General features: G+C 42.4%; 1 protein-coding gene across 2 annotated transcripts in view; it reads right to left on the minus strand.

Moving 5' to 3' along the window:
- Nucleotides 1–8,067, minus strand: part of ALDH7A1 (aldehyde dehydrogenase 7 family, member A1) — an 88,211-nt gene extending 80,144 nt beyond the window's left edge. The window contains exons 1-3 of one of the 2 annotated variants that reach the window (XM_006870673.1): nucleotides 7,758–7,957; nucleotides 6,569–6,622; nucleotides 5,916–5,981 (exon numbers count right to left, since the gene is read on the minus strand). In XM_006870673.1, the coding sequence (XP_006870735.1) occupies nucleotides 5,916–5,981; nucleotides 6,569–6,622; nucleotides 7,758–7,949 (312 nt within the window). In that variant the 5' untranslated portion in view covers nucleotides 7,950–7,957. Of the gene's footprint in view, nucleotides 1–5,915; nucleotides 5,982–6,568; nucleotides 6,623–7,757 lie in introns of both variants that reach the window. The other variant, XM_006870674.1, reaches the window with a different exon arrangement.
- Nucleotides 8,068–11,881: the final 3,814 nt, after the last annotated feature.

Genomic DNA, 11,881 nt, shown 5'->3' on the forward strand with positions numbered 1-11,881 from the left:
GAGTTGATGAAATGAAATGCAGATGGGTCTCTTGTGATACAATAGTGAATAATTGTTATCAGGACTGATTGTGAAGGTTGGAAATGTAAAGGTAGACATTTTGTAGCAAGGAAGGAAGTGATTAATTTTTCAGTCTAGGAGCAGAGGTCCCTAGGACCATCAACGGAGAAGAGCCAAGAGTGGGACCCTACCCAGAGAAACAGTGACGCCTGAGATGGATGCAGAGACAATGACATGGAATGATGGAGCAGCTGGGGGCTTTGGATCCACAGAGGGAGAAAGACTGTGTGCTGAAGACTGGGGGGGGATGGGACGGGCATAGTGTAGGGGGCAGGCTTGCAGGGTATACCCTTTGGTTGGTTGATGATGCATGGAGGGGATTATACCATGACAATGAGACGATATACGATAGAATGAATGTAAAACTAATGTTCTCCCATGTAAACTATCATATAAGTCACAATAAAACACTATTAAAAAAAAAAAGTGCAGCACATCTCTCTCTTTCTCTCTCTCTTTCTCAGGTAGGTCCTCGCTTCCAAAATGACAAAGATAAGGACAAACAACGGTCGTGCCAAACAGGGCCGTGGCCATGTGCAGCCTATTTACTGCACGAACTACTCCCGCGCGTGCCCAAAGACAAGGCCAATAAGAAGTTCGTAATTCGAAACATAGCAGAGGCCGCAGCCATCAGGGATATTTCCAGAGTGAATCTCTTTGATGCATTCGTGCTTCCCAAGCTGTACGTGAAGCTACATTATTGTGTGAGCTGTGTCATTCACAGCAAAGTGGTCAGGAACCATTCTCGTGAAGCTCGGAAGGACCGAACACCCCCACCCCGATTTAGACCTGCAGATGCTGCCCCTCGACCACCACCAAAGCCCATGTATACAATTGAGCCCTGAAGAGGCAGAAGTAAAACTAACCTGCAAGAAAATAAAATGAAAATTTTATTTTCCTTGTGGCAAAAAAAAAATCCTACAGCATTAAGGGCAGATAATTCTTTGAAGAAATGCTTCAAGATCTTGGTCCCATTTGTTTAAAATTTCCATTGAAAGCTGTGCTTTTGTCTATATCTGATCTGGGTGCAATAGTTTTGGCATCAATTCCTTGTAGCAAAAAAAAATATTACAGTGCAATATTAAGGGCAGACATCATAGGGTCAGCTGCAATGCCCTAGGGCAAAAGCAGAGGCAAGATTCAAAAGTCAGTTCAGGAGAAACAAGACCTTGAATGCATACAAACTGTTTTGTCAATGATTATATTTACCCTGGGTAAATACAGATGTACAATAATGATAATGTTAGATTATCACTAGTATTTACCAGAAGAAGGAAAAAACTATTTAAACAATTATGGAGTTTCTTTAGGCTGGTATACAATGCAGTCAGAGACCCCCAAACTTTACACATACTATGTAGTTCTGGATATATGAATAATAATCACAACTATAAAATAAACACATAAAAGGTTAGGATTAAATCTGATTAACTTATTAAGGCACTTTCTAATTTTATAACAAGGAACATGCATTACTTTTATAATCAGAAAGGAAATGATAAAAATTATTTATAAAACAGAAAAAAAAGTAATGGCACTGCTTTGGACAGTACTCTCTATCCAGGTCTGAGAGGTTTTAAAAAGTACATGGAAAGGTGTAGTATGAAAAAAATTATAAATTCACTTTTTTTTTTTGCATCAAAATAAACTCATAGTAACTTGTTTTAACATGTCTGAACAACAGGATCTAGTTTGAGGCACTGAGACAGACAAGACATCTTTGAAAAAAGCCCCTATTGGAGCAACAGGAATTCTGTGAAAACTGAAGCAAGAAGAAACATCAATTTTATAGGCTGAAGAATGCTAAAATCATTGATGCTTTAAGAAAAACTTATGGGGGCAGAGATGGAGACACAGAGAGAGGGAGCAGCTGAGGACTCTAGATTCATGGGAAGAGACGGACTGAGAGCTGGGGGCCAGGAGGTCTACTTGCAGAAGGTGCCGTTTGGTGGAGTAAATTATTGTATATGCCTGAGTGTTTAAAAAAAAGGAGCTAAAATAAATAGAGGCTAAAATGAATAGAGAAATACTGTTATATGACGGTACATGGAGGGGATTATAATCACTGTAATGAAACAAGGTGTATGATTTGTTGAATGTAAAACTGATGATCTGCCTGTAAACTTTCACTCATTCACAATTAAAAATTTAAAAAAAAAAAAAAAAGCTTATGGGGACTATGCCCCAAAGAAATTAGTGACTTACAAAAGGTTAACTCATTTTATAGAGCTAATGAAGCCTGTAGGAAAAGACTATCTACATTAATTTTGCAGGAAAAAAAAATTAAGCTTGTACATGCCCTAGTGGACTGACAATTTACACTAGAAACAATAGCCAACGCTACAGACATCTCAAATTAGTTCAGCTTATACAATTCTGACTGAAAATGTTGAGCAAACTTTCTGCTGAATGGGTGCCAAAACTATTGTGCCCAGATCAGATATAGACAAGAACGGAGCTTTCAACAGAAATTTTAAACAAATGGGACCAAGATCTTGAAGCATTTCTTCAAAGAACTATAAGAGGAGATGAAACACAGCTTTACCAGTACAATCCTGAAGACAAAGCACAATCAAAGCAACAATGGCTACTCAGAGGTGAAAGCAGTCCAGTTAAAGCAAAAGCAAACCAGTTATGACCAAAGGTCATGGCAAGAGTTTTGGAGGATGCTCAAGGCATTTTGCTTGGTGACTTTATAGAGAGCCATGGAATGATACATACCATTTGCTTCTTTTGAGAGTGGTTTAAAAAGTTAGCCAAAGCTTAGCAGAAAAACATCTAGGAAAGCTTCACCTGAAAGTTCTCCATCACTGCAATGTTCCTGCCCAGTCCTCTCATTAAACACTAGCAATTTTGTGTCCACCAGCCCTGCTCCCGTCCCCAGCTCCTTACCAAAATCACTGACTCAAAAATGCACTGCAGTAAAAGAATCATTCCCAACCCCTCCACACACAGAATAGACAGGGATGGGCAACTTGGACATTGGATACCCAAAATGGGGGTGGGGGGCTACAAAGGCAAGAAGTGACTGGCTTACAAGCTTTCAAAACGGAACCTAGAGCCGGGGGCATGGAGGAAGGCAGAATCTCTAGTGAGTACTATCCAATCTGCCTAGGCAGAGCTGATGAAATGAAATACAGATGGGTCTCTTGTGATACAATAGTGAATAATTGTTATCAGGACTGATTGTGAGGGTTGAAAATGTAAAGGTAGATGTTTTATAGCAAGGAAGGGAGTAATTAACTTTCCAGTCTAGGAGCGGAGATCCCCAGGACCATCAAAAAAAAAAAAAAGTACTGTAATTCAGCAGCCCCAAAACCGGCAGTGGCCCATGGTTTTATAGCTCACATGTATTTGAGGCTTGCCATGATGGCCCTTAACAACAACATGCACATGTTTCCATGGGAAATCACTGGGCATCCTATTTAACAGTCCTGATTTGCTTCCTTCTGACTTCATTTGTTTCCTAATCTTAAAAAAACCTTTAAAGGGCACCCATTTTCTTCAGTTAATGATGTAAAAAAAGACTGCAATTTGCATGGTTAAATTCCCAGGATGCTCAGTTCTTTAGGGATGGACTTCTTGTTAAGTGCCATCGAGTCATTTCCTACTCATAGCAACCCTGCATAGGGTTTCCGAGGAACAGCTGGTGAGTTTGAACCTCCAAACTTTCTATACAAACCGACCTTGTGGTCCAGTGCTTATCCTACAGTGCCACAAAACTGGTATTATCACTTACAAAAGGGTCTTGGTCTTGATGGAGCTTATATTGAGGAAATTTTTTTCTTTTTTAGTTTTATCTTTCAAGCCATTTTTCTGAAAACTTTTTTAAATCCCCTCATAGGATGAACTTTACTTAGCACACTGCTTACTCTAGAAGCAGTATGTTTCTGATGAAGTATGTTTTTCATTATATATTAATTAAATCCTGAGCCTAATTTAGATCCAGAATTAGTTAAATGAAGTAAAAGAAAGGTGTCCTCCATGCTTTGCACAGACATGGTCTCAACAAAACTGTACCCACCCTAGGCTTCTACTGGAGAGTCTGTCTACCAGGCCCGTTGCCATCCCCAGCTCCTCACCAAAATCACTGACTCAGAAAAAGCATAGCAGCTCAGCATTTCCAAAACCCACAGCAGCCCATGGTTTTATAACTCTCATGTTGTTTGTGGCTTGCCATGCACGTTCTCCTGTAATCACTTTAAATGATTAACTCAATTAACTCTCCTGATAACCCCTGGCATAGGCAATCCTGATCTCTCCTCTGTACAAGTGAGAAATCCAAAGTGCACAGAGTGAGTGATGTCTCCGTATTCATTTCCTATTGCTACTATAGCCAAATGCCACAAACTTGATGACTTAAAACAACATGCATTTGTTCTCTTACAGTTCTGAGGGATCAGAAGTCAAAAATCAGCTTCACTGAGCTAAAGTCAAGATGCCAGCATGTATTCCCTCCTCTCTAAGGGAGAATCATTTCCTTGCTTTTTCTAGCTTCGAGAGCTGCAGTCCTTAGCGCTTGGCCCCTGTCTCCATCTTCAAAGCCAGCAGTGTAGTATCTTGCCTCAGTGGTCACACTGCCACCTTCTTCTGTATCAAATCTCCCTCTGCCTCCCTCTTACAAGGACACTTGTGATTGCACATAGGACCTACACAGATAATACAAAACAATCTCAAATTCTTTCATTTGTAATCATTTTCTTCAAAGCATCTTTCATTCACAGGTTCTAAGGATTAATTAAGGAGCTTTTCAGAGTCAGCAGTTCAAAACTACCACATGTTCCGAGGGAGAAGGATGAGGCTTTCTGCTCCTGTAAAGATTTTACAGCCTCAGAAACCCTGTGTCAGAACTAACTCCACAGCACATATCCACCATAATCACCACCATCAAGGATTAGTAACTGGGGCAATTGGGGGTGGGGGACAGGGCGCATTATTCAATCTCCTGGATTCCCCATTAACTATGGGGGCTATTTCTACAGCCCCAGGCCTACAGCCTCTGACAGTAGACCAAAAGGGATATGGAGAGATATCGAGAATCTGAGTAGCCCTAGGATCCTTAATTCTTCCCTCACCAGGGCCTCCCAGCACGCCTCACAGGATACCCCTCTGCCCCCACCACATAATAGGTCAGGTGGCCCAGCCCAGCTCCTGCTCTTACATTTGATCATTTAACTGCTGGTGCTCAATGAGGCAGAAAGTGCCACAGAGCCTAACCATGCAGGACAGGACATGAGCTCCTAGCCCTGTGAAAGACATGCTGCTGCTGCTCTTTGGACCTGGAATGTTGACCTAGTGCTGAGATACACTCTCCCTTAGACACATCTGGCAAGGGGAAGGAAGAGAAGTAGTTAACAGCAGTTTAAACATAGATGTTTCTTTCTATTTCTACAGGTTCAATTATAAATTCAAGTTAACTTTAGTGGTGAATAATTTGTTCATACCGTCAATTTATGGTACCCAAATATGGAGTTTTAATCCAGTTTACCCATTTACTGAGCACGAAAGTGGCGCTGCGGGCTAATGCGTCAGACTGCCAAGTCGTTTGAACCACAGGATCCGTGGTTCAAGCTCACCAGCTGCTTCTTGGGGTTGCTATGGGTCAGAGTTGACTTGACGGCACTTAACAACAACAACAACAAGTATCAAAAAGACACTATTCATCACGTCCCCAAGAAGCACACATTTGCGTATCAGCAAGGAGACAGATTAAACTGCTTATGGGATGGATGCTTATTGATCGTTAGATCAAGAAGCAGGGAGGCCAGGGCAAGGTTATCTCCTGTCCTATCTACGACAATAGATAACCTTGCCCTGGCCTCCCCTTCCACACTCGACAGCAAAGCTATACTTACATCTGCCCAGACTTTCCACGCTTCTCTTGCTTTCTTTACGGTTTCTTCATACTCTGCTACACTAGCCTAGAATTGGGTGTAGAAAAAGATAAAAGGAAAGAGAAATGATCTCAGAACATACTTTTTGAAAGAGAAATGGGACAGTCTTTGGGTATGCCTAAATTTTCTGGTTTAGAATGATTTCCCTGGCCTCTGCTTCCAAAAACTCACTGGAGCCAGTTAGACAGGTTGGAATCCAGCAGTGCTTTAAAGCTTGCTCCTCAAAGCGTGGTCCATTAGCCTTATCTCAGAACCACACCAGAGCATGTAGTCAAAATGCAGAATTTCAGGTCCCAGCCCAAATTTATGGAATCACAATCTTCAAGCTCACCAAATCCTCATCTGCTCAGTAAAACTCGTGAGGCACTGCCTTAAAAGAAGCTACGCTCTCTACTGGATATTGTCCACCTTCTCTAACTCACCCCCACACACCCAACCAAAGATCTCTCAGATAGCCTAAAATGTCAAATGAAAAAGAAACACATTGTCAACTTTGCCTTTGTAATTTTGTATTGCTCTTGATGTATATAAATAATACTGCCATCTGTCTCCAGAGAAAACTCCCACAAACTCTGTGGGCAGTTTGAATTAACAACCAGAAAAAGACCACTTACCTGTCGCACTCTTGCTATTGGCTCATTGTTAGCAGGACAATAGGTTGTAACCACCTGAAAACAAAGACACGATTATTATATATAGAATCCATAATTCCCTGCAAATTGGGAGAACTACTAAATAGGAAGTCCTGGTATGGCACTGTAAGAGAAGCATTGGATGACTAACTGCAACATCTGTGGTTCAAACCCTCCAGCTGTTCCTATACAGGGTCACTATGAGTCAGAACTTACTTAATGGCACTTAATAACAAAATAGTGAGGTGTTCTGATGTGGCACTACAGGAGATGCACTGGGCCACCAGATGGGTTTGAAACACAAACTTTGCAGTTCAAAACCACCAGCAGGTCCTCGGAAACCCTGTAGAGGGGCCCTATAAGTCAGAACCAACTCGACAGGCACGAACAACAATTAGATGCCACAGGAAAACCATGACAGAACTGCCAACCGCACTGAGTAGGAAATAATTAAAACCACCTCTGTCTCCCATTTCTTTCCCCTAATAAACCCGGCACATCGTGTGGCAGTCAACAAGCCTTGTTGAATGTTACACAGGATAAAGATTTCTCATAAAAGTTTTCCTTTGCATGTGGATCTCTAAAGTAAATCTGGGTAATAATAACCCTACCTGTCCATTTTACTCTATAGAATATTTTATTGAGCAGTGTCAGGGTGCAGGGAACAATGTTCCGCTCGGGGCATTAAAAAAAAAAAAAAAAGTGAAACCCGCCCACATGGAAACACACAGCCCAATGAAAACAAGCAAAGATTTCGGCAAGTCTGAGCTTGCAAATACCTAAAGGATTTCAAGACAGAAGGAAACAAAACTATGTAAAACGTTTCATAACTGAAGAGTCACAATAAAGCTCAAAAGTATTTACCCCAAAGGTGTAAAGTTTCTCACTGCTGATCCCAGAACTCTGCCTTTAAGTTTAAAGTATGCGTATCAGTTTCTCACTAGCAACTCCAAAAAAGACTTCGATTCCCCAATGCACACAAGCATCTAAAATCTAAGTTTCTTTTTCTTTTTCAAATCACAGTACAAAAGCAGGCATTTAATGTGGATTTTAAGAACTCCATCCAGCACAACCTCGTAGAGTGCAGCAGGGCGCTAGCGATGAGTATGTCCGCCAGGCCTCCCAGAAAAAACCTTCGGAACGCTGAGATTTCCCTGGGTCATCCGCCTACCTCTCCCCGGCCTCCCCAGCTTCCATTATACACGCCCTCGTTTTCCTCGCGGAGCCCCAGTTCTTTCAGCCACGCATACTGGGGCTGATTGATCAGCAGAGTGGACATGAAGGCGGTCGGCCTGCTCCAAGGTCTAGAGAGCTTGCTCCTTTTTGCAACGTGCTGACAGAAAAAGCAGGAAAAGCGCCACATACTGAGGCCGAGACGTGAGGTGCGCTTGCGGCCTGGGGAGCTATTGAAATAGAGCCCCGCCTCCCGCCCGGCAGAGCCCATTGGCGCCCGCACCGCACCGCCCCTTCCCCGGGAGCACGACCCCCTCTCCCTCGGGCGCCAAGCCCCGGTTTTCCAAAGAAGCTGGAAGCTTGCAATTAGTGTGGAACAATGGAGACGCCGGCGAGAACTACTGCCATATGGTTAAAGTTGCATGGAACCATGACAGCTGCTAGGAATTTCTTTCAGCAAAATATTGACACTAAAGTGCTGTATGTTAGAGGAGGGATTCTGAAACTGTAATGTGCATGTAGTCGCGTGGACATCTTGCTAAAATGTAATTTCTGATTCCTTCAGTCACTGTGGGCTCCTAGCAGCTCCCAACTGATGGAGAAGTTTCTGACCTGTGGAGCAACCAATGTACGAATGTTGAGTAGAATTTGGGTTGTGTTTTGTGTGTCTATGTTTTTTTGGTTTGGGAGTGTTTGTGTGAGTGTGTGTTTGGCAGGGGGCTTTTTTTTCTTCTTTTAACTACACAATGTTGTTGTTGTTGTTGTCAAGTGCCATCGAGTCGATTCCGATCCATAGCGACCCTGTATAGGGTTTCCAAGGAGCAGCTGGTGAGCTTGAACCGCCGACTTTGCGGTTCAAATGGCTTTGCAGTCTGGCGCATTAACCCACAGCGACACACCAGGACTCCTACTGCGGTAACTTATAAATTGGTTGTTGTTGTTGTTAAATGCGACCAAGTCCGTTCCCATTCGTTGTTGTTAGGTGCCAACAAGTCAGTACAGACCCATAGCGACCTTATGCACAGCAGACGAAACACTGCCAAATCCTGACCAACCTCACTACTGTTCCCACGCTTGAGTCCATCTCACTGGGGGTCTTCCTCTTTTTCTCTGACCCTCCGTCTTACCAAACACTATATCGTTCTCCAGCAACTGGTTCCTCCTCACAGTATGTCCAAAGTACGAGAGATGAAGTTTGGCTATCTTGGCCTCCAAGGAGCACTCTGGCTGCACTTCTTCCAAAATGGATCTATTGGTTCTTTTGGCAGCCCATGACACTTTAAATATTCTACTCCAACACCATAACTCAAAAGCATCAATTCTTCTGCAGTCTTCCTTATTCACTGCCCAGATATCACATGCATATGAGGTTTTTGGAAATACCATGGCTTGGGTCAGGCGCACCTTAGTCCTCAAGCTGACATCTTTGCTTTTCAACATGTTATATGACACTTCTGTTTTCCCTGGCTACTCTTCAACCCTTTAAAAAAGTCTTGTGCAGCAGACTTGATTAATGCAATACATCCTTTAATCTCTTGACTGCTGCTTCCATGAGTGTTGATAGTTGATCCAAGAAGAATGAAGTCCTTGAAAACTTCAATCTTTTCTCCATTGATAATAATGTTGTTTATTGGTCCAGTGGTGAGGATTTTTGTTTTCTTGACATTGAGATGTAATCCATACCGAAAGCGATGCTCTCTGATCTTCTTCAGTAAATATTTTAAGTCCTCTTCACTTTCAGCAAACAAGGTTGTATCATCTGTATATCTCAGGTTGTTAATGAGTCTTCCTCCAATCCTGATGCCACATTTTTCTTCATAGAACCCAGCTTCTTGGATTATTTGCTCAGCATACAAATTGAATAATTATGTGAAAGAATACAACCTTGTTGCACACATTTCTTAATTTTAAACCATTCAGTGTTCTCATGTTCTCAAGTTGTTAGAACAACTTGGTCCAGATACAGATTCCTCATGAGCAAAATTAAGTGTTCCGGAATACTCATACTTCGCAATGTTGTCCATAGCTTGTCATGATCCACACAATAGAAAGTCTTTATAGGATTTCTGAGAAGTAGCTAGTGGGTTTGAACTGCTGATCAACCATTCGATTAGCAGTCCAGTACTTGTCTTACAGCGCCACACCTGGAATCCAAAATTATTCATTAGAGCTTCTAATTAATGCAGCGAATAAATTGGTCTTGTAGAATGTAATCTACAGTGTCCCTTCTGTCACCAAAGTCACATTTTCCAACTCTGGATCCTATTTCTTTGTGTCCCATGCTGTAACTCCAGTCACCAATAATTATCAATATATCTTGATTGAATGCTTGATTAATTTCAGACTGAAAATGTTGATAAAAATCAGTTTCTTCATCTCTGGCAATAATGGTATTGAGGTATTTGAATTACCATGTTGGTGAAGAATATGGAATATACCATGAACTGCCTAAAGTGTGAACAAATTTATCTTGGAAGAGGTCACCTAGTAGTCTTGTTGCAGGAAGACAAGGCCTGAACAGGAGAAAGAAATCACCCGAACACCAGTGCTATTAGAGGAAAAGGCTTTATTGCCAGAGGAGCCTCGGTGGACTAATGCCAAGCTCCCAGATAGAGCTTTCTTACTAGCTTTATGTAGGATTACATAGGGCTGAGTGGGGAGACCACCGTGTTACTTTCTCATTGGCAGTTCCTAGACGAGCAGCTTTTTACAAAAGCAGAAGAAGCTGTTAGTTTCCTTTGTGTGTGATCTAGGCCTCAAGGTCTTATGGGGGAGGGGGAGGCCTCCTCCCTCATTCCTAGGCCTCAAGGTATTATGGGCAGGGGCCTCCTCCCTCAGTCTTCTTAGAAGAGAGGATGTTGTTGTTGTTAAGTGCCATCAAGTAGGTACTCACCCATAGTGACCTTATGCACAGCAGAAGGAAACACTGCCCGATCCTGGGCCAACCTCACTACTGTTGCCAAGCTGCTGCCACTTGGCCAATCCATCTCATTGGGAGTCTTCCGCTTTTTCTCTGACCCTCCACCTTACCAAACATGATACTCTTCTCCAGGGCCTGGTCCCTCCTGACAATACTGAACAATACTTTTTTTCACATACTTTGGACATGTTAATGGGAGGAACCAGTCCTCAATGAAATGGATAGACACAGTGGCTACAACAATGGATTTAAAACAGCAGTGATTATGACGCTGGTCCAGGACTAGGCAATATTTTGTGCTACAAATAAATTATTATAATAGGATTACTTTGAGTCAGAACCAACTTGGAAGGAGTGCTGGTGTGCCGCTGTGGGCTAATACACTGAACTGTAAAGTGAGCTTGAACTGCAAGCTTGCAAGCTCTGTAGTTTAAGCTCACCAGCTGCTCTTAGTGTGAAAAATAACTCTTGTGGGCGTGGTCCATCTTCAGGAATTCATGAGATTGCTAGACCTGGCAGACAAATTGTTGATTTACATCCAGGGATATGTAAGCAGGAGTCCTGGTATGGCGCTGTGGGTTAATGTGCCAGACTGCAAAGTCATTTGAATCGCAAGGTCAGTGGTTCAAGCTCACCAGTCGTTCTTTGGAAGCCCTATACAGGGTCCTTATAGGTCGGAATCCACTGGATGGCACTTAACAATATGTAAGCAGGCTATTCTAGGACTTGTTGTTGTTGTTAAGTGACATCAAGTTGATTCTGTTGGTTCTGTGGGCAGCCCATGCACTTTCAATATTCTCCTCCAACACCATAACTCAAAAGCATCAATTCTTCTATGGTCTTCATTATTTACTGTCCAACTTTCACATGGCTTGGGTCAGGTGCACCTTTGTCCTCAAGCCAACATCTTTGCTTTTCAACACTTTAAAAAGTTTCTGTGCATTGAAAGAAAGACCTACAGGAAAAATACAAAACAATAGAGGCAGACGGACTATTTGTACAAGAACAAACAAGTTGCTTGCCCAGGAAACATCAAGGTAAGTGGTCGGGTCCCCTCAGTGCAAACCCACTTCCAAGACTAAGACTCAACAGAAATACACTTTCTGACTGGTGACCACATTCATCACCGATAAGGGGAAGTGAGGTAAAAACAGCAATGAAGCTGTGAGCTAAGCCCTACAATGTTCAATAGGCCTCTGTGA

This window comes from Chrysochloris asiatica, unplaced genomic scaffold (assembly GCF_000296735.1).
Source record: "Chrysochloris asiatica unplaced genomic scaffold, ChrAsi1.0 scaffold00147, whole genome shotgun sequence".
Classification (NCBI taxonomy): domain Eukaryota; kingdom Metazoa; phylum Chordata; class Mammalia; order Afrosoricida; family Chrysochloridae; genus Chrysochloris; species Chrysochloris asiatica.